General features: G+C 45.6%; 1 protein-coding gene across 2 annotated transcripts; it reads right to left on the bottom strand.

Annotated features, from left to right (window-relative positions):
- Positions 1-583: 583 nt before the first annotated feature.
- On the bottom strand, positions 584-22177 carry ccdc18 (coiled-coil domain containing 18). Of its 2 annotated transcripts, XM_076982293.1 has the most exons (27): positions 21602-22177; positions 21212-21395; positions 20952-21119; positions 20217-20326; positions 19920-20048; positions 19709-19805; positions 19475-19596; positions 18744-19032; positions 18342-18429; positions 18024-18241; positions 17492-17602; positions 17254-17385; positions 16949-17083; positions 16779-16856; positions 16556-16672; positions 12315-12482; positions 10971-11113; positions 10245-10408; positions 9947-10160; positions 7924-8023; positions 7436-7552; positions 7277-7345; positions 6272-6412; positions 5658-5774; positions 5228-5440; positions 3124-3588; positions 584-897 (listed from the first exon to the last, which is right to left on the bottom strand). In XM_076982293.1, exons 1-27 carry the CDS (start codon positions 21700-21702, stop codon positions 859-861), a joined length of 4029 nt encoding a protein of 1342 aa, XP_076838408.1. In that variant the 5' UTR covers positions 21703-22177; the 3' UTR covers positions 584-858. The 2 variants fall into 2 exon arrangements, with proteins under 2 accessions (XP_076838408.1, XP_076838409.1); XM_076982294.1 differs by lacking the exon at positions 12315-12482.
- Between the last annotated feature and the right edge of the window lie 730 nt (positions 22178-22907).

The raw sequence follows: 22907 nt of genomic DNA, 5'->3' as shown, positions 1-22907 counted from the left end.
CAGCTGCGTGAAGCACAAGCAAACCTTCCACACCCCATATTCACCGCATTCAACAACAAAGGCTTAGAGCAAAGCAGTGTTTAATCATATCCCCGAGCAAACACAGGTCCCACTCTCGAACAGGGTTATCTTCTCAGACAGCTGCAAAACTAGATATTGCGAGACCTTCTCTAAAACGACTCTATCAGTTGGGCTGTAGCACATCAGAATAACCTTTCAGTGTTTAATAGGTCATTATATTTCATTTGGTTGTTCCCAAAGTATGCAGTGAAAAGCAGGTTTTAGGAACAACAGTTTTAACAAAACACAAATTGTTCTCTTTTTGTTTCCCTGGGAAGCATAAAAGTTCAGCTTCAGAGTGGAAGCTGGCGATGCAGTTGCATGCGTTGGGCTTTGAGGAAATGGCTTATATGAATGAGGAGAGTTGAGTATTTGAGCTACTCTGAGCTGAGTGAACTCAAAGAATTAAAAGATAACATGCACCCATGTATGCAAATCAAACGTCTAAAAATGTAAAATCATTTGTTGTTCTTTGCAAGAGAACATGTTCATTGAAAAAAAACACCAAACATATTACTGAAAATTTATTCAAAATGATTTACTGAAGCTGAACATAAAAACATGAAAGTACGAGACAAAAATAAATACAGAGCAGTAATTTTGAGTGACTGTTTTCAGTAGTGTCATGTATTTCAGTAGTACAGAAACTATGCATGACCAAAGCAGGTCTTGGCAGTCCTTCGGCAAACTGTACAGGCACGATTAACTGTAGAGGACAAAGGTCTAAATACAAAGCTTCTGTGGAACAAACTGTGGAGTTTGGTGCAAATGAGGCTGCCTTGAATTGGGCGTCTTCGGTCACGATACATCTTTAAAGCTGAATTCATCACTGAAGTCCTTTTGAGAGAGCGAGAAAAACAAGATTTTGACTCATCATGCATCAGAATAATAGGGAATAATAAAATGCCTTTTAGGTCACTGAAAACTAAAAGCCACAAAATCCACTTCCTCATTAAAATGTACATGCTGCTTTCACAAACATTTGACTGCTCACAGACACGCGATGTCTGTCAGCAGACTGCACTGTCAAACATTCATTTGCCATGTCATTATAATATATAGATAATAACAATATAAAGAAAATAGATGCCTGCCAGATTGCAAATTTGCAAATTTTACATTTCAATAAACTCTTAGCGTGTGTGTGTGTGTGTTTGTGTGTTTTTACATTTCAATAAACACAGAAAACTTTGTGGGGGTACGACACGTGACGCAAAGCTGGCTGCCTCTCCAAAATCTCCTGATCCTGTCTAGACATATGCATGAAGCACACGCTACACAGAGACCCAGAAGCCCCTGCTCCTTGTTTGAGGCACTCTCACCTTCCTCTGGTGAGTACCTTCTCACAAGTGTCCTCCTCATTGGAGAACTCTGCTCTTGCCCGAACCCCATTGGGCATCTACATCCATCACGTCCATTCAGTGAAAGTGAGAAGCTACTGGGGATCTGTCCGACCGCCATGACGCCTACCAGATGTTGGTCCTTCTTCCAGATCATGAAGCAGCTAGAAGTTGGGCAAGAGCGGGATGAGCTGCTCTTTTAAGAGACCACGCTAGCAGGGATCTAGCTGTTTAGTCGCTAGGGGAAGGGCCAACGTTGACAGGAAATCCATTTTGTGCAGGTTATGCCTGACAAAGGACTTGCACATGAGGAAGTGTTGAAAGCCTTCAAGCGGAGACACATTTGCCTTGCACTGATAGCTAGGTTGCAGATAGCAAGATGGCCTGCTATGCTAATGTGATAGCTAACAGGCTGGATATGCGGTAGCTAGCACCTTAGCTATACTTTGAGAAACTGGTAGCCAGGCAGTCAGGACCATGGTAGGACCAACAAATAGTTCATGGTCCCATTTGGGCCCAGTCTGGCACCACACGTGTGCAGCCAATGCGAAAGGTAACATTCACTACTACAAGACACACTGATCTCAAAACCTCCTTTGCACTCCCACAGGAATATGGGTGAAGTGGGGCAGAGCTTGGGCAGCTCGCAAACATCACGATCAATTTTGCCAGTTGCTTACTTAGTTGTGTCCCAAGAAACAGAAGACTTCCCATTTCACTTTTTGCAACACATTGTCAGATGGATGGATTGAGCCCTTTTGCCACCGTCTCTTCCAGGGTGAGACGGTCTTTCTAAATTAATTACATCAGCCTCTCATGACGACGACTCTTAAGTCTGCTGTATGTCTCAACCATAACCTCAACTTCCCCCTGCTCCCCTGATGCACTCTCACAGTTACACGGGTGAAGCAGTTGGAGTCTGCCCAACATACCGGTGTTGCCTTACGCGCACTGAGCAGGTTATACAGGCTCTTTATCACCGCAGAATTGGCACTCAGGGTCCTTAGTGATGTCGCACCTACTACCTCAGCTGGAACACGAGGAGTTTCCCGTGGTAACCAAGTAGTAAGCCAAATAGTATTTGTTTTTCCCAAGGTAGGACAGCAAATGAATGCTTGAAAGAGGATGCTGGGTTTCTTGCGTAAAATTTTATTTACAAGGTACACTCAACACTTCAGTTGCACTGAGCAAATTACAGAAGTGCTTTAACAGCCTGGATCTGTGTCAACAGTTATCTTAGCAAGTTATCTTCTTGCTTAAGCCCGATGTGAGTCGTAGGAAGTGTGGATGAAAAGAAAGAAAGAAAAAAACAAAAAAACTCCACTGCTGACATTATACCAACTATACCATCTTTACCAATAATGTTGTTTTTATGCTTAGATTGTGATCAGAAATTTTGCAGCTTCATTGACGGATCCTGACTCACTCAGCTTTTAGTCTGCCTGTTGCACTCGTCTTTTATGGTGGTAGAGTGTTTCTTGTGAACTGCCATTAGCTGTAAAAACATTCCAGTGCTCAATACCCATTTATCAAAACGCGTCTGATCACCCATGACCGTGTAAAACAACATCGACAAGCCCAATTTAGTTTCACACGTCTATGTTCCCACCCACGTTTAAGTCAAATTCGCTTATGGTAGCTCCATAACTAACATTCATGCATTTGGCCATTAGTCAGACGGCGTCCTATGGTGAGACTCAGAACAGAGGTCTGGTGCACTTGCCTGTGTCCAGGTGCTGGGGCTGCCCAGAGCGTGACGCTCCTGCAGGGCCAGAGTTTGATGCACGAACCTCAGCGTGCCGGAGAGGGACTCCAGGTCCTCGTCCTCCGCCTCCCCCGCGTCCACCATGTAGGTGAGGGGGTTGAAGGACACGTCCGTGGCGGAGGTGAGTCCGGAGGCGCTCAGGCCCTGCCAGCCCCCGTCGGGCGTACCCGGGGGCCTCAGCGCCGCCTCCACGCTCGCCTTCACGCTCTCGGAGAGCTCGGAGCTGGCGTCGGAGGAGGCGTCCTTCCAGGAGGCGGAGGAGAGGCTGCAGCGAGCGAGGGTGTCCCTTCGGGGGGAGGAGGGGTAAACGGCGAGGTCTTTGAGAGGAGGCGAGAGGGAGGGAGATGTACTGGACGTGTGCTGGATGCTGGCGGTCCTCTCCAAACTGGAGATTTTGGCTTGTAGGCGTGTGATCTCGGAGTCCTGGGTGAGGGAGGAAGGTGCTGTGTGAACATTATATACAAGCTTTCTAAAATCTTGAAATTTGGTGCACACTAATGAATAGAACATGTTGACAAAGACACATTTGCTTCTCTGTCCTCCCCGCCATTTCTCCCATGATGGGATCGTTCCTTCCTGATGAAATGAGGAGTCAAATGAATCCTGCACTACTTTGCCTCTGCATTGGCAGACACAACTTAATTGCGTATCATCTAATATTCATCACATTGTCGTTTACTGCACTGAAAAATATTCAATCGATTAAATCTGCACTAAATCTGCACATTGAGGCCAACAGTAAAATATAAATGCCACCCCTCCGTATGTCTTTAAGGACCAAGACAAACTTCAACTCAATTGAAACCAGGAGGCTTACCCCAAACAACCTGCACCAAACAATGTAGTCAGCCGCCTGTTACATATTTAGCCAATGACTGCGCTGGTGGGGTGTGTGGGTGTTAAGTGGTATGAGTCAATACAATGCGATGTGTATTTCTTCAATCATCTTGTTCTCCCACTTCTATTCCAGTGCCCTTGGTCTAGTCGGCTATTTGCCCTTTGCTCAACAGAGCCAATCAAAACACACAGCGCACCAACTCAACCTCCTGCCTCGAGCTGTGATCTTAGAGAGGAGACTTTTGGTTAGTCTGCTACTAGATGTTTGATTAGTCTCCGAACTGTCAACAATAAGCCAGTTTTAGTTATGCTGGATCATTTTGCTTCTGTTGTTTCACTGTCAAGTCATGAACAGTAGTTATTAAAACAATTCAAACATTTCCTACGACCAATTCAGTGAGGACTTACAAATGTCCTAGAGATCATGAATCGGTTTGTACCCAGTTATTCTGTTACAACGAAATGAATGTGTTTTCAGATCAATCATGCTTTCTCCTAAAAGACAAGCCCATGTAATTTTGCAGGGTGGACAGAAAATGGTTCCTGTAATTTTTTAGGTCACAAAAAAAAAAACAAAAAACAAAAACAAACAACAAAAAAAGTCCCAGCCAGAACATGTTCACGCTTATATGGACTAAATATGCTCTTGTGGCTCTGGTGCTAGACTTCAGTGGGCGTGTCGTGGCATAACCACGCAGAACAGGTTCCTAATTTAGGGGTGTAACTGCAGAAAGAGCGCATGAACAATAGTGTATTTGCTTTAAGCTGTAGCCAAGAGAACCAGGCGCAAATGAGGAAATATTTGTTAACGACTCGGAGATCAGCCCCGTGGGAACTCCATCGAAGAAACTCTTCTTCACCTTAGAATATCCTTGCAGGAGGGCAGTGTGTCATTTGGAGGACTGTTCTCAACCCAGTCCTCTGAGCCCACCTGACGGTTCCTGCAGATGAGGTTAAAGAGAAAACGTGGAACCATCTGGCAAGTCTGGAGGACTGGGTTGACGAACACTGATTTAGAGGATACCTGTCCACTAAGACCTTAATCAAATAATATATAGGAAATGTATCACAAAGTAAAAACCACAATGTATTTCAAATGTACAAGCGCCCATGTTTTACTACTAAAACATAATAACACGCGCAATGTCGTGACGGACTCGCCTACCCACGCTGGCTGCGACAGCTCGGCTGGCTGCTACAGGAGGCCCTCTCCCTGTGCCGTTACCTTGATGAGGAGGGTCTCGTTGGCGCACTGCAGGAGCTGCTCCGTGGAGGTGTGCTGGGCGCGGAGGTCCGCAGCGTGGGCCCTGGCCTCCCTCAGCTGCTCCTGGGCCTGCTGCAGCTGCTGGGCCAGTTGCTCCTGGGAGAGGCGCAGACTGCTGGAGATCTGACTGGACACTTTCAGAAGCTGCCCCCGCGTTTCCTGCAGGGCTGAGATCTGGGGGGGTGGGGGGGGGGTCCACACAGATGTTTATAAGGGATGCTTAGGGCTTTAAATCTCACAGTCACCTTGTTTAACCTTTCGCCTTGTGTTTACTTTCACCTTTGCATGTCTTTGCATGCACTTTTTTCCCCGAGTGCGTGTGCTCGAGTAATAGATGCGTCCGACGCAATACGGCCGCCCCGGAGGCCCGTGCGGAGAGTGGGGCGCGTACCTCGTCGTGGTGCTCCTCTCTCTGCTGCTCCAGCTGGATCTGTAGCGCCGTGGCGGTGGCCCGGACCCGCTCCTCGCCGGCGGCCAGCTGGACACGCAGCCTCTCCGCCTCCGCCTCCTAAAAACGCCCAGCAGGGGGCGCAACAGAACACACTACTCAACACGCTGGCTGGGGGGGCAGAGCGAGCAGAAGTCGGAGGGGGGGGGGGGGGTCCTTATAAAAGGATGCGCTGATCATTCTCGCGCTCGCTAAGTGAGTCATGTGGTTAACCAAAGGACAGAAAAGCAGCGAGGGAACGTAGAGAGATGCAGTCGTCGCGCTCACTTTAGAGGAAACCAGCGACCTATATCCAGACGCACTGTCGAGACTCACGCAATCAAAAATGAACACCTTTATCGACACTGAAACTGCTGTATATGGTATGTAGCTGCAGCAGTGAGAGGAACGAGCGGCAAGAGTTTAAGACTCGTTAAGCAGGACTCGGACGTGACGGCGTTTTACGTTACTGGCAGGTACATCCAGACTGACTACAGTGTTGCGGTGTGGAAAAACTCCCATCGAATGAATGTCGGTCCACTTGTTGCATTCGATATGCGGATGCCTGCACGTCTCACCTTCAGCTGGGCCTGCCGCGTGACGTCTTCCAGCTGCCTGCAGAGGGCGCCGTGGCGTGCGTGCGCTTGCTGCAGCTCCTGGGCCGTCGTCTGCAGCTGCTCGCGACACACCCGCAACTGCTGACCGTGCTCGAGAGCCCGCTGGTGTGAGCGCGTGCGCACACACACACACACACAAGCACGGATTAGTGATCAGGCTTCAATGGGTAACAACAGTTCAGTATATGTGAAGGCTAAAATGAGCTGGAATTGTGAAATAAAAGTCTGCGATAGGCTCTGAAGGTCTTGTGTTGGGCCGGCCGTGTTGGGTCCTGTGATCCGTGTGATCTAGTGTGCAGGATTCTGGGGAGTGGTGATGTGATCCCTTATGAAAGAAGGATCCTCTCGTTTCAAAACTAGAACGCTGATGTCTGCGCACGAGTGTAACTGGTTGTGATGAGGTGGTGAGAAACTAACTGCAGTTGAACCGGGCTGGGGAGTCTGAACAAAATTGCACACCTATAAAAGTGCACTAATAGTATAATTATCTAATGAAGTCTATCTAATGCATGTTTCTCAGAGGCTGATGAGAGCATTTATAGACCCCCTGAAAGCACTTCCTTCTCTGAATCTGATTGGACAGCCACATGGTTGCTATGTCTACACATGCTGATGCTTCTCACGCACACACCTCTGCTGTGTGTAATTACGTTGCTGGCGTGTTGCTTGCACACTCCTGGGTCGCTACTCGTTAACCACGGGACTGGCTGACAGGCAGGGTGTCACCTGCGGTGGGGAGTCAGATGTGTGTGTGTGTGTGTGTGTGTGTGTGTGTGTGTGTGTGTGTGTGTGTGTGTGTGTGTGTGTGTGTGTGTGAGTGAGTGAACCTCAGAGTGTGACTCTCAGGAAACGGTGAGGTTGTGGTTTTCTTTTTGGACTGTTTCCATTTAAGCTTTAGCAGTGTTGAACTTCACGTTGAGATCCAGCGTTCCCTAAAAGACGTTCCTCAGCCATTACGCTGCTCACCTTGTCCAGATCCTCCCTCTCGTGCAGGTGCGATTTTACTTGACTCAACCGCTCGCTCAGAAGCTCCACCTGCAGGGGGCGACAAGACATTACAAGGCCTGGTCTCCTGCGGCATCATAACTGTGCGTGTGCGTTTGTGTTATTAAGGACGGTGGGCACCTGTTTGTCTCGGTCTTTAAGCTGTCGCTCGGTCTTCTCCAGAGCATCCTGAAGATGTTCGACTTTCTTCTCCATCTCCAGCTTATGCTCTTTAATGACCACATCTAGCTGACCAAGCTATCGGCAACAGTGTGACACAGAGCCACGTGGTTTAAACAGACTGTTATATAAACACAACTAGCAGAAAAGCGAGAGAGAAGACGAGTGGTTAGATCACGAAGGCTTTCAGTTCCTCCTGTAAGGATCATGTGCTTGACTTCATAACAGGACCTTGTTTAATCACCAAGTCTCACTTCCAGCAATCATGTGTTACACGACGAAAAAATACAATCGATAGCAGCAGGTTCTGACATCTCAGCGGTTTTTTTTTTTGTTTACAGTAAAGTGACCGCATGCTTCAGACATGTCATCTTCCCCAAAACAATCTGTCGTGACAGTTTGAACTGTGTGTGTGTCTGTGTGTGTGTGTGTGTGTGTGACGTTCGTACCAGCTGAGCTCTCTGCTCCAGCTCTCCTTGTCTCTCCTTTAGGACGGTGTCCATGTCCAACACTTCGTGATTCCTCTCCTCCAACTCTCTGCGGCTCTCCCTGTAAACACACAGACGGACACGCACCACACACAGTTAACTTAAATACAATAAGGGCACAATTAGCCTGTAAACCAGGTAGAAATGCGAATATTGCTCAGGTATTTCACACGAATGCCTCGCTGCAACAAAACATCAATGTCCCAGCAGTCTTTCAAACACACACTCTGTGTGCTTCACACAGGCCCTTTGTCAGACCATCGTGGCAGTAACCCTGCAATGTCCTGAGGGGAAGTTTTCAGTCTCCTGTTCATGTGATGTTCAATAGTTTATTTTTAAACTCCAATAACCCCAGCAAGCTTTGTAACGTATGAACTAATTTTCCTCAGTGTTGTCATTCTGTTTGGTTCAATATTACCATCTTCTTTTGTTTTTATTTCACAAGCGGGTGTGTTGGTGTTTGGGGCTTTTGCTATGTGAATTCATTTTGTTCATGGTTAAATTATACCAACACACTGTATGGTCTTTAACCCTTGTTTACTGATGTTTACATAATTCCATTGCTCTTCAAAGAAATGAACAAGCAAATAAATATCCGGAGATCCATCTCCTGTGTTATGAGATCACAGTCTAGCACGGTGCCCATATCCAGCCTGTGGTGAGACACACCCGACCCCTGCTGGGTCTGCCGCTGGAAAGGCGGGTCAGCGCAGTTCAGTAGATGCGTCTCTGAGAGCCGACGCAGGCAAAACTGGGGAGAGGTTCACCGTCCACAACCCCCACTGCCTGAGCACAAGAGAGCCAGATTCATGTGCACGACTCGAATACTAGATCTGCGCCCGAGAAGGGCTGGTGGGATTGTGATCTCTGCGGTTAGTAGTGGTTGATTTTTATGTTATATAAGCCCAAGACCTTATACTTGCACTGTTTTTACACTTTTTAAATTAGTAAACAACCAGGTGTTTGTAGTACTACTCAAAATACGGACTATATTTTAAAAAAACGATATTAAATTGCATGTTTCCACCTCAGACAGTGAGGATGTGTGCGTTCTCTGGTCAGCACAGACACTGGTCAGCACAGACACTGGTCAGCACAGACGTCAGCGAGGGAAAGAGAGTGAGCGGGAAGAACTGTGGTTTAATGCCGAGGTCATTCGGGCTTCGCCGTTCGACCACAGGGATGAGAAAGCCCAGCTTGAACCTAAAGGTGTCATGGCCTTAGATTTCACATCCCAGGTCACTTTCCATATTATTAGTATTGTTACAAAGTTGAACAAGAGTGCTCCAAGAACCAAAACAGAAGCTACAGGCAAACACAGATCAAATTGTTATATTACACATACACTGATTTAAGACAATTATATATGCAAAAGGTATTACGGATCAATTATGGATCAATAAAAACAGTATGTGAAAGTTACACAACACAATTATTGTTTCAATGAGGTTTAACATGAGAGCATCATCTCAAATGATTATTGTGTGTCAGATTAACAGAAGCAGGAGTTGAACACAGTATGTACTGTGTACTGGAGAATAAACACTGAACACACTTAGGCAGAGACGTGTGGTGTCTGGTGTAATGTGCTTCACTACAGTGTAAGACTTCAGTCAGGACTCTGCTGACTGGACCACCACCATAGTGCACTTGTGAAGGACAACTGTGCCATCCAGGTTTTGTCCAGACAAATCCAGCATTTTCTGCACATTTATCTTGTTGTTTGCCACATTAAAGGGGAAAGAAATGGAGTTAGTCATCCGACACCAACAACGAACGCAAAAGAGACAAACTAATCCGTCCATAGTCTTCGGGTTAAGATGGAGGGAGATACAGGTCAAAGATGCTTGGTGCAGCTCTCCACCTGCGAAGCCACACCCCCAGTCGTTCTGGCCAATAGCGGTGTGCCGGGGGCGGGGCGACACGCCCCTCACCCCGCCGGATCCTCAGCCAATAGCGACGAGGCCGAGGGACAGAGCCTCACCTGAGCTCAGAGGTCAGTTGGTCGATGGCTTGCTGCTGCTGGTCGGCGGTGAGCTGCGTCCTCTGCAGGACGTCCCGGAGCTCCTGCAGGTGATCCAGCGTGTCCACCAGCTCTCCGCGCACCGCCCCCAGCTGCTCCTCCAGCAACTGCGCCCGCTGCAAGGAGTTCCGCCTGTCCATCTCACTGCGGTGGAGCTTCTCCTCCAGGTCGATCACTGACGGAGGCAGCAGAACATGAGGCAGGAGACACGGGGAAGCTCACGCTTCGTTGGTTTAAACGCGGCGCTCCCGCACCGTACCCATTTCACTCTTCTTGTCCAGCAGTCCTTTGGTCTCCTGCAGCGTCTCCTCCATCTGGCTGAGCTGAGAGGCCTGGGCCGAGCTGTCCCGTCTCAGACGCAGCAGCTCCACCTCCATGGAGGAGAGTTCCTCTCGACACCGGTTCATCTCGGAGCTCAGCTGCCTTTAAAACACACACAGACAGACAGTCACACACATACGAAGATGTTCAAAACACTGAAGACACTGAAGGTGCTCAGAACCCTCGCATCAAAACCTTTCCAGAAGAAGTCTGTTGTCGGCACCTAAACAAAACCCTTCTTGACTTTTCTTTAGAGATGATGACAAGCCAAGCTTCCTTTTTTTTGTGTCTTCCAAACAGGAAACAACATCTGCAGTGATTTCTCTGCAGAGCAAGACAGAGAGCGCCTCTGCATTTATACCGGCACACACAGCAGGAGGAGTGACGGGAAGACGGTCATGAGACTCCCCGGGACAGCCGCAGGGTCCGACCCATAGCCAGCGCGCTGTTATCCAGATTTAGACTGGCCTCAAGTGCTCTGTTCACGTGAGCGAACGTGGACATGTTTTTTGGCTAAGGCAGCAAAGGCCTTGGTTTGGTCAAGGAAGCCCTTTCAAAACAGCATGGCCCCAGAATCACATGAGAGATGTTGTGGGAAGGACACGCTGCGAACAGGACGCGGCGAACAGGACGCCGAGGGACAAAACGTTAACGGGAGTCTCACGCCACAGAGCTGGAGAGTTCGGCCGCCTGACGCTCCTTCTTCTGCGCCTCCTGCGTGGCCTCCTCCACCTCCTTCTGCTTGGTCCTCAGCTCCAGCGCGGAGGTGGAGCGCTCCCTCTCCAGCTCCTGCTCCAGCTGGGACACCTGCGGTGAGACGGACGGAGTTATCTTCTCGCCTGTCCGCAGCTCTGAGGTGCCGCTCAAACGATCTGGGTCATTTCATCATTGAATCGTGTGTTTGTGTGGTTAAAGTTACAGTAAGATGCCAAAGGTTAAAGTGAGACCAGTTGCAGTAGTAACAATTACATTACTCATTACACATGTCTCATTACAGAGGCATAAGGAATATATCACAGACACACACCCCATCCCCAAAGAGAAATAACTGACTCTGTGGTCTATGTGAGTGCTTAATGTTTTATTTTTAGAATAAAGTCTTATTTTAACAGTTACCCTCGTGTACAAATCTCTCATATTAGAAAGTACACTACTGACTTTACAGACAAACCTTCAGGAAACATTTAGATGACATCAAAGGCCTTCAGAGTCTATTTCCCCTTAACAGTCATCAGTTCTGTAATTGCTTCTGAAAATTACATGACTTTAGTAGTCCTTTAGGATACAGGTGCAGCTCTAGGTCTGTAGAGCTCGTCATTCTAACTGCAGGAAATCTATAGTGCTAATGTTCTTCACCTGCTCTGGCTGGTGCTGACCAAAACACGTAGCTGCATCACTTGTTAGAATGATAATCCAACCTTACAATAAGAATCTGGTAAAATATCCTTCATGGGTTGAAGCCAATGCCAGTTTAATGGTAGTTAAATTTATATAATATTTATACACACAATCTTATATAATATCAGACAAAGCAGAGTTTGTCATAACCAGTAAAGCTGGACTATAAATGACTTTTTTTTTTTTAGAAACGCATGAAAGGATCACTAAAAGGCTCCTTCAGTACCTCCACAAGATTCAGAAATAAACATCTGGGAGGCATTCTCTGTAAAACTAACAAAAATAGCAAACATGTGGTTTATTTCTGTATTATGAGAATAAACCACTGTGGGAAAGAAATGGCCCCAACAGACCCCTGAAAGTCCCACAGCCCCACTGATAGAAGCGAGTCACATGGCAGCACTGGAAGACGCAGCAGAGTCGGACAAACAGAAGCTACTTACAAAGGGAGCTGCTGAGTGCAACTTAAACATTTATTTTGAGTTTGTTGGTGCAGCTGGGGTCCTCTTGCCAGGCCAAATTAACGTTGTGTCTTGTAGCTACGTGTGTTTTTAGCCGTGTGTGCCTCTGGCAGCACGACTGGTGTGTGTGTGTGTGTGTGTGTGTGTACCTGGCTCTGTAGTTGCCCCTGGCTCTCCTCCAGATGCCCTATGCGGGCCGTGCTCTCCTGGAGCATGGCGTGCTGGCGTTGGATGGAGCCCTGAAGCTGCAGGTTCTCCTGGCCGGAAGTCTCACAGGCTAGTGCTCGACTCTTCACGGCCTCCCGCAAGGTCGACAGCTAACACACACACACACACACACTAAGGAGTTAATATAACACTACTAATGGGTCCATCTATACCAGTGTTGCAAATAACGCCGTTAAAAATAACGGCGTTAGGTAACGGCATCATTTTGTCAGTAAGGGGATAATATAATTAATTACTTTTCCTGTCGTTACAACGCCGTTGATATTACTGGTCATTAAAAGTGGTGCGTTACTATATATTGATATACTAACAGTAATGCGAGCGGACCCCTGCCCAGGCTAGTGAGGAGTAACAGATCTCGATAGGTCACAGTTCTCTGTGTAACACCTGTTTAACTTAACAAGTCAGTAAGCGAGTGGCTAAGGCAGCGTTATGATAACCAATCAGAGCCAGTGTTTTTACACGCATGACGAAGCACACCAGTAACACACACGGAGAAGAGGCAGAAATAGCGAGCAAGCCAAAGAAAAATTAGCATTTTCAAGGTGGCGATATAAACATTATTTAAGAAAATACTTGAAGTTCCTGAATGTCTACCAGACTGGGTATTTGATTTATTTAATTAAGAATAGAGGTTATATTGTTAAGTTTACTTCTGTTGTGAACAAACCAGTTGTCTCAGGTTGAGAGAATTTAATCGAAATTCATAGATGTAAATGCACTTTATATAGTGTAACTCTCTACTTTTTTATTTATTTATTTATTTATTTATTTTTACAAAGATTTGGGATTTTAAAGGATTTTATCCTGCACTGGTCTGTTGTTGTGCAATAAATATCAAAAGTTAAACACCTTTCTGATCTACTCATTTCAACTGACTGTGAAAACTGCTTTAAAAAAAAATCCTCCTTATTCATTGGTATATAACTTTTTTAAACTGTAATGCAAATAGTTACTTTCCCTGGTAACGAGTTACTTTTATTATAGAGTAATTTAGTTACTAACTCAGTTACTTTTTTGAAAAAGTAGTGAACAACTGTAACTAATTACTTTTTTAAAGTAACGTTCCCAACACTGATCTATACACATACTGCACTGAGTAGCTACTTTATTAGGAAACACGGCTCATACATGTAACCATGCAGTCTCAGGGTATTAAGAGATATGTATGTTGAAGGCAGTTTCGCAACTTTTCAGCATGTGAAAACCAAATTCCTAATGCTCACTTCTTCAAATATCTTCAACTTCGCAGTTTTGTATCGTCATCTGTTTGTAATTTCCCTTCATTACCACCTGAGTCGCTTCTAGAAACTCTTCTAGAGGTGAATCCGTATTCTAAAGGAGCCATTGGTAAAATTTATAGTATGATGAATACTTATAATATGGGGCCATTGGCTCACGTGAAGAGGCTGTGGGAAGAGGACCTAGCTATAGGAATAACTGAGGATGTCTGGCAATCTATATTGAAAAATATTCATTCATCTTCGATATGTCAAAGACATCGAGTGATCCAATTTAAAGTGGTCCATAGATTACATTGGTCCAAAGTAAAACTGGCGAAATTTAAACGGGAGATAGATCCTCACTGTGATAGATGTGAAGTTGAGCCTGGAACTCTGTAGCACATGTTTTGGCTTTGTCCAAAACTTGAAGATTTTTGGAAGGCTATATTTAGGTTTATCTCTGATATATTGGGGACAGTAATAGAGCCTGATGCTATAATCTCTCTATTTGGCATTGCACCACAGTATCCTCATTTAAATCAAAATAATAAAATCCTTATAGCCTTTACTACCCTTTTAGCTCGAAAGCAAATACTACTTAAATGGAAAGATAAGTCCCCTCCAACTTTTAAAATGTGGTTTACTGACCTTCTATACAATTTGACTATGGAAAAAATAAGGTATTCTATAAGAGGTTGTGCCTACAAATTCCTTGATATCTGGCAACCGGTTTTGGATCAAATTAGGGAGATGGATCCCTCGCTAATCTCATTTTCACAGGAGTAATGTACATATTTTGTGAATTTTATTTATTTATTTATTTTCCTCTCCTTTGTGCATATTAATCTTTTCAAATCTATATTTATATTTGTGCAACAGTTGGGGGTTGTTTTGGGTGGGAGGGGGGTTTGAAATAATGACAAAAATAAAACGTGTATCATATAGTAGGGCTGAACGATTTTGGAAAATAATCTAATTGCAATTTTTTATCTATAAATTGCGATTGCGATTTAAAATCGCGATTTTTTTCCATTGTTCCACTTAAGGAAACTCTGTTTCGGCATTTTTTATACAGCTCAGATACAGGGTTGCCGGGGGGGGGGGGGGGTGTAAAAAATGTATTAAATTTAAGTATTATTTTTATATTGTTATCGATCGATCGCCTGTGGTTGGCGCCAGAGCAAACTACTAACTTTTTAGTCTAAGACGCTCAATGCGTGAGAGTTGGCAACCCTGCAGGTATAGCAACTTGGCTAAAATATGTGTGTGAGGGCATTTGGTAGCGCATATCCAGTGTGTTTAACAAAGCCATGAAGCCGGGATTGTTCACTACATTAACGGACATCATGTCTTTCACTATGAACTCCGTTACTGCCCGAGTTATTTCAGCGTGCCGCTTCCAATTACATCCATAAGGAGTTACACTTTCAAACGGTTCGGTCATTGAACCCTGTCTGCTGGACCGCGGTCAAGCTATCCACGCTTTCGCGATTCATCCGCGCTTTAAATCTTATTGCGCCTATATGCGTGATTTTACGGTATTTCGCTGCTCACCGCATACTAAAGCTGTATAAGCGCAGAGAAACACTTTTGCGTATTTGAAGATGCAGCACTGGTCGTTGGCATTTTAGCCTTACAAAGAGGCTTTGTGGTGTTTTTTTTATGCTGAAGAAGGTTTGTAGTGTTACCTCGCGTCGTAGCGACAGTAGCAAGGCACGTTTTACACAGTACCTGACGATGAGCAGCATCTTTTAAAAGCCAAAGTAATTTCACACAACTGATGTGCTGCCCCTCTTTGGTATTAGACTTTCAGTAGTGTCAGCTTCTGTCGAGCCTGAAGCCATTGTGCAACAAGTTAAAGTGCGCTGTGTTAACTTCACTTCTCCACCTCCCTGCCTCCTGCTCGGGTTTGCTCCGTTCGTCCTCGGTTCGGCTCGCTCCCAAGTCACGTGACCAGTTTAAATCGCAGCCTATGCGATTAGACAATCGCGTTTTAAAAAATCGCGAAATTATCGCAAATGCAATTAATCGTTCAGCCCTATCATATAGTGTATTAATGCTTAAGATGTTCAATAAAAACACTTTGATACATGTAACCATGCAGTCAGCCAATAACATGGCTGTCAAGAACTTCACTGCCCAACACGTCCCACTGCTGCTGAACTCCAGGCTCGGCAGAGGGTGGTGATCACTGCCCAGAACATCACTGCAACACTGCAGCTGCTCTCCCAGCCATTCACGACACCCACAACACGAGGTGCCCAGTATCATCTCCTCTGAGACCACACTCCCCGACCACTCACTGGTCCAACCCCTACCAGAGCGATCCCAGAGCATCCAAACCAGATCCACCAGACTCGAAGCTCAGAACAGATCATCAGAGAGTCAACCTCTCCCTCTTCATCCCTCCACCATCGTCACTCACTGGCTAGTTTTACAGTCTTATCTGCTCAAACAAATGCACTCGATATGAACCCCAGTGTTGGGTCATATTGCACAGCCTTGTGTTGGTATAATGACAATAGTAACTGAATTGAATCTCAAACTGGTCCCATGACCATGGCTTTAGTAACCTTCTCCTGTCACGTGACCCAAATGTAATCCAGCACCTTCAGCATGTCTTAGCATGGGAGAATCAGTGGACTAATGTGCAATGAACAAGCCTGCGTGGACAAAGATCTCAGAGTTAACTGTTACAACACCTTGAGGTATCCATGTCACAAAGAACCGAGGCTTACCCAGTGTTACTAATGCTATTAATGAAGTTTTCAGGGAGTCTATACATGTTGCATATATGGTGTTGGATAAAATGCTTTATATTACTGGGTTAGTTATTATATATTGCTAAACAAAATGATGTGGTATTGGTACTGAGGTAAAAATGTATTGGATGGTACAGGCTTCCATCAGAACTACTGTACATGCGGAAGCAGGCAGACCTCAGATTTATTCATCTCCAGCTGGGTCTCATACTGCTGCTTGACCTCCTCCATCTTCTGTAGGCAACAGTTGATCTCCTCCTTACAGCGGGACAGCTCCGTCTCCAGGAACCTCACCTGCACAGAGGAGCTCCGCGCTTGGTACAAGCACCATCTCAAGCCTCCGGGGGGCGACGTTGCACCACCACGTCGAGTCTTCGATCGGGTTCGAGCGCGAGCTCACCTCGGACGCGGATTCTCGGGCCTGCTCTTCAAAGTTTCGGATCTCTTCACCTCTGCGCTTGGCGCTCGCCTCGATATCCTGTTTAAGGAATCGGACATTTTCGTATGTATTGTACGAGACTGTTCGCAGAATTGCTTGCTTGGCGCTGCGGCGTCTGGCTGAACTCCCACCTGGCTGAGCTGGTCGAGAGTGGCCTGCAGCATGCAGACCTGGTGTTCTGTCTCCTGCTTCTCTGCCTCTAGCGTGGACGCAGATCTTCTCAGCTCCTTTATTTCGGCTTGATGTTGAGACAGAGATAACTGCAGCTAAACACACACACACACACACAATTACATATTATGCAGAATGTAACATAGAATGTATATAACAAAGAATGAAGACCCTTAATACAAAAAGCATGTTGTGCCACACACACACACACACACACACACACACACACACACACACACACACACACACACACACACACACACACCTCTTCTATCTGGTCCTGCAGGTCCTGGCATTTCTTTGCCTCTGCCATCTTGGAAACCTCCACGGCCTGCAGGTGTTCCCTCGTTCTCTTGTTTAAGACCGACTGATAGTGATGAATGCTGCTGTCTTTTTCCTTCAGTCAATAGGGGAGATTAAAAGACAACGCTCCGCAAAACGCAGCAGCAATACGCAGCGGTAATATGCACTGAACATCCATGTTGTGTGTGTGCGCGTGTTACCAGCAGCTCCTGCTCTAGTTTGCCGTTTCTGACGGCAGCCTGAGAGTACGCAGCGGTCTTTTCCTGTAGCTGCTTCTCCAGCACAGCTACATGAGACCTGCTCTTCTTCATCTGCAGAGGCACATTGGCACACATTATCCAACAGATGCTGCAGATTTGGCACACACACACTCATTGGGAGGTTGAGTTTCAAAGAAAAGTGTGTCGACATTTACAACTATATTGCCAATACTTTCCATAACGCCGTCTGAGGGAACTGCGGAATCCGTGTTTTACAACACACAAAATTTATAACCCGGGGCAAATCTTGACCTCAAAATTACGTAATGAAGATGAAATTACATTGTCAGACGTCTAAAAAAAATGCGCTCGTACAGATTCTACCGTACACAGCTGCCAGATCCCGTTATAACCAGTTATAATATGTAACCCGTTATAATAACGGATAAAGGAAAAGAAGTGCAAGAAGCCGGGTGTGTGACTCCTGCCCCGCTCACGCTGCCCCCTTCAGGACACCCAAAGTGCCCCTCACCTCCTTTTCCAGCGTGGTGGCCTTGGCCGCCTTGTCCAGCAGCTGACTGTGGAGCTGCTGGTAGTGGGAGGCTCTCTGGCTGATGGACGTCTGCAGAGAGGAGATCTCCTCCTGGGCCCTGGTCAGTCTCTCCTGCAGTGCCCGGACAGAGCTGGCCTGCTTCTCCTTCTCCCTCTCCGTGCTCTGCAGCACCGCCAGTAGCTTCTGGTACCGCTCCCCTGTCAGCAGGAGCGTCGCCAGAGCACAAACGTCACGGACTGTTTGGCTCTGGTGTAGGTGTGTGTGTGTGTTTGTGTGTGTGTAGGATGTGCCGCTCACCCTGTGCGTGTCTGAGCTGCTCTGTGTTTGCGGTGTAATTCAGCGAGGGCAGCGGGCAGGGGTTCACACACAGCGCTCCATCTCCATTCTTAAACACACCCACACACATTCAAGGCCATCAGGGGTTTTTTTTTTCATGCAAAATTTGTCCAGGCAACAAGTTCTTTATTTCAGAAGTTCAAAAGCTCAGAGAAAACATGAGGACAAATTTGGTTATTTGCATGGAGAATAGCAAGAGATTGACTTCTAGGCTGTGTGTTCGTTCTTTGAATTTTATTCGGGCCATTTCTTCAGACAGATACATTCACAGACACGTAGCACCGTAACTGAGCCGAAAAACATCCAAGCTAAACCACTCGAGTTCCAGACCTCTCCAGAACCCGCGCAGACCCCCATACGCACCTCTCTCAGATGCAACATCTCCAATATACCCTCCAGACTGGCCACCTCAGCCCTGCAGTTCTCTAGCTCCTTCTGGGCCTGAACCAGTCTCTGCTCCTGGCAGGCCGTGAGGAGGCGCAGGTCCTCCCTCTCCGCCCGCAGCCCGGCCGTCTCTTCCAGCCGCACCTCCTTCTGGGTCAGCTCCTTCTGCAGGGAGCCCAGGTCCTGGGAGGCCTTCTGCAGACGGCCCTGCAGCTCCAGACGCTCAGCGGTGAGGGACTCCACCCGCTCGCGCGCCTCCTTCAACTCCCTTCAGCGGGGCCACAGGGAGAGAAGCAGAGAAGGGGAGGGGGAGTCGTAGCGCCGTGACATTTTGGTATATTAAAATTTAAGATTTAAATCAATTATGATTATTATTGATTTTAATTATTATATATACCTTGTTGTCATTTATTTCATTATTTATGTGTTTTCTGTCTTTTTGTAGTCAGTTGTAGTTCACTTATATGAACTATTTGGAATAGAATATATTGTATACAGGGGTCATTAGAAAGGACTTAACTTACTTCAAGTCTCCAAGTTCTGGTATATAGTTACTTCATACTATTTTTTTTTTTTACAAAAGGTGTGCCATCTATTTTGCCTCATAATGGTATAACATTTTAATATAAATACTTCAGGAGACCTTAGTTGACCTGTTCTCCACAGAACGCTGAAAAGAGCACCACAGGAACTTGGGTGGGATTGAGTACCTGAGGCACGGAGCAGTCCTCTCCCTCTCCCTGCCCAGCTCTGTGCATCTCGCCTCCAGCTGCTCCCTCTCTCGGTCACACTCGATCAAGCTGGCCTTCAGTTTGCTCTCACTCTCCATTACCTGCACACAAGAGAGTGTCCACCATGTTGAGGAGAGTGAGGAGAAGGTGGGAAAATACCTCAGGTTTTCTTTAAGCAGCTCAGGACGTGAGAGCACTGGCAAAAAAAAAAACCTTTTTCAGCTTTTCCGTGACTTCAGCTTTGTAGTCTTTGAAGGCCACAGACAGTTTCTCTGCGTTTCGAAGAGCTTGGTTTCGCTGCTGCTCCGTACTTTCAAAAGAACACATTATTTATTAAACTAATTTGAGGAAACAAAAAAAAAACAAGACATCATTGTCTGTAGACATGTTGCTTAATCTGAGCCTCAAAAACAGTGTCAATTACCGTTTCCACTGTTTTGTTGCATCACCCAATTCCAGTTTAATGTCCTTCAGTTCCTCTTCGAGCTTCTCCATTACCCAGACCTTCTGTATAACTGTCTGCTCACTGGCGCCACGTTTATGCTCAGCATCCCTGCGGTCATTCATGATACAAATGAAATACAAACATGAATACGGAGCTCAAACCAAAATGAATGCAGCTAGTATTACAGTTTGCACAATGTCAACGCAAAATTATCACCCCTAATTCATTAGTCAACACTGGCCATTTTCAGTGACGTGTTTGAGTAAAAGATGTTACCTTAGGGCTTTTGCTTGAGTCTCCAGCTGTGACTCCAAGTCCTGAATCTGCTGCTTCATCACTGACGCGCTGGAGGTCTTTGCCCCTATGGAGGAACCTAGCAAACGAAGCTGCACAGCAAAATATCCCACATTACACTTTTAGCGCTCTGTCTTATGTTGTAAAACAAGAATTAGTCCTGAATGGAAACGTATCTCCCTGACAATGTCCAGGACAATGTAAATGTGCCATAGTTGTCAATTGTGATTTTCACCCTAATCGAAATGTGTCCTCCACATTTACCCATCTGTGCACACACACACACTAGTGATTACTAGGGGGCTGTGGTGCACATGTGCTGAGAGCGGTGAGCAGCCCTCGCCAAGGCCCAGGCCTGGGAATCGAAGCCACGACCCTCCGGTCACAAGACTGGTACCCTACCACAGGACCATGACTGCCCACATTACTTCACATGAATTGCATAGGTGTAACTTTTAATTATTGAAATGAGTGTGAGAACTGAAGCACAATTATACAGCTGAGTTACGACATGCCAGACCTGAGCAGAATGTCACCTGTTACCGATCTATAAATACATATATGGCCTCCTTGCTCTGTGAGCCCTGATACTACGTGAACACGCATGCTCTTGGAAACATACAGGTCTTAACTCCTGTCAACCAGACTTAAGTGAAAGTACACCTAAAGATAAATCCACTGACTGCAACGTCCATGCAATCATTAACTGCCAATTGCCTTGGATTTGGAGTTGGCCAGTTCAAACTGTGCAGCCTGCAGGTCGCTGACGAGCTGCCTGTTTTCCAGCACCAGAGAGGAGTTCTCCTCCCGAATACAGATGAGCTTCCTCCTGAGCTGAGACACCTCGCTCGACTCGTTCTCCATTTCCCGTCTGGATGACTGGCACTGCATGGGAATACAGGCAGTTAAAATGCATTGAAACCGCATTGCCGCATGTTTTTTAAAGCACACGTCAGACTCGCAAACTCCTCACTCACTCTGCAGTCAGAGCCGCGTGGGCGTGTCCTCCATTCTCCAGTGGTGGTTCTTTCCAGACTATCTGGATACGACAGTGCTCTTACAGCATCAGGTTTCTGGAAGTTATCTGAAGTAATGTGGCTTGGGAATTCAGCTGGGTTACTCCCAAATCTGTGATCTGCAACGCCGTCATTTTCTGATTGGCTTCCAAAAAAAAAAACAACAAGCTAATTAGATATGTCAGAAATTACTGTAGCCAATCAAGCTATCTAGATCATATACTGTTTGGTGACACCTCATATGTATACCAGATATTGTACATGGATATGATTAACAATACAATCAACTATACGTATTGTACTAAAACAAATTAAAAGGAGAGATCTTAATTTGCAAAACATCAGTCTTACCTTAATTGCTCTCCCAGAGTCTGCAAATTTCTCTCCGTTAATCTCAACTGATTTCTCAAAGAGACCACATCTTCAATGACGTCACTCTCCGCGTCATACATTGGTAGAACTCACACAATAGTCGCACGAAGAAACAAGACCCACCAGAGCTGCATGACAAACGCAGCACGTCCTCGCTCTAAAACAGGCTACGAACGCCTTTTCATTGTCATTACACTCCTTAGCTAAGCTAGCTACCGTAACGAGTTCATGTAAGATTGAGTTTTAAAGCTAATTAACCTGCTAGCTACATTAGCGACTTAAGTAAACTAAATAAAGTAAAAGTAACTACAGAAGTAAAAAGAAAGGTTGACGTCACGTTAGCTGATAGCCAGCTAGCTAGTTAACACTTTCATTTGTGACATTACCGCATCTCTGTTGCGGCCAGCTAACTAGTTTGTACACACTAGCACACGTACTTCACTGAGTAAACCAAATAAATTATATATTAAGTTAAATAATTGCGCAAAACGCGTCATATATCCAGCTTGAGAGTTGTTGTCATTACTTCGCCCTCTTTACACTAAAACTTCAAACGCGAGACACTATCGTGTCCTCTCATTGGCCAAGAGTAAACCGCGAAAGAGATTGGTCCATTTTCGTGCCCTCTCATTGGCCGATAGTAAACCACGAAAGGGATTGGTCCATACAGAACCGCGAATGTTGGCGCGTCAAATATAAAACAGAAAGGGGTTTATGGGTTAGTAAAGTTATGCTCGATACTACCGATTTTGATACTGAGTAAAATTCAGGCTGATATCGGCGATACCGAACCGATACTAATAAGAGGTGCAAATACATCTAATGTGTCTGGTAAATTTAAAAAGTAGTATATTTCAAAACCAGAGGACACAATCATACAAAATATGTGAAAACGGTGTTTCAAACAGAAAAAAAGTAAAATAATAAAAACATTAATATAAAAATTTGAATTACTACTACAAGAATGAAAAGTTCTTTATTCATGTTAAGTGAAAATAATCCTTCGGTCTGTTAAGTTTGTTGTTCAGGACCACTCCTGCCTTATTTAGATTCAACAATGTAGCCTCTCCAAATAGCATTCAAATAGGAGGATATAAAAACTTGCCAGTAAAAATATATAACATATGCCCCAATAATTGTACATTTATCAATACCTACATTTTAAAATATTAATTTAACAGGTAAAGCAAATTAGTCTGATTGAAACTAATAATATATTATATTTTATTGATAAAATGTTAATTTTTTATCCATCTTTTCTAGTATATGTTTTTCAAAGTTCATC

Source organism: Brachyhypopomus gauderio, chromosome 19 (assembly GCF_052324685.1).
Source record: "Brachyhypopomus gauderio isolate BG-103 chromosome 19, BGAUD_0.2, whole genome shotgun sequence".
Taxonomy (NCBI): domain Eukaryota; kingdom Metazoa; phylum Chordata; class Actinopteri; order Gymnotiformes; family Hypopomidae; genus Brachyhypopomus; species Brachyhypopomus gauderio.
The sequence above is the reverse complement of the archived record's forward strand: the minus strand, read 5'-3'. Positions and strand labels throughout refer to the sequence as shown.

Excerpts from the sequence above, each read along its gene's own strand:
- ccdc18 (XM_076982293.1), bottom strand. The coding sequence starts at position 21,702 with ATGTATGACGCGGAGAGTGACGTCATTGAAGATGTGGTCTCTTTGAGA. Across the intron at positions 10,409-10,970 it reads GAACTCTCCAGCTCTGTGGC|GCAGCTGAGCTCCGAGATGA; the intron begins GTGAGACTCCCG and ends TGTGTTTTAAAG. Across the intron at positions 5,775-6,271 it reads CGCGGCAGGCCCAGCTGAAG|GAGGCGGAGGCGGAGAGGCT; the intron begins GTGAGACGTGCA and ends GGGCGTTTTTAG.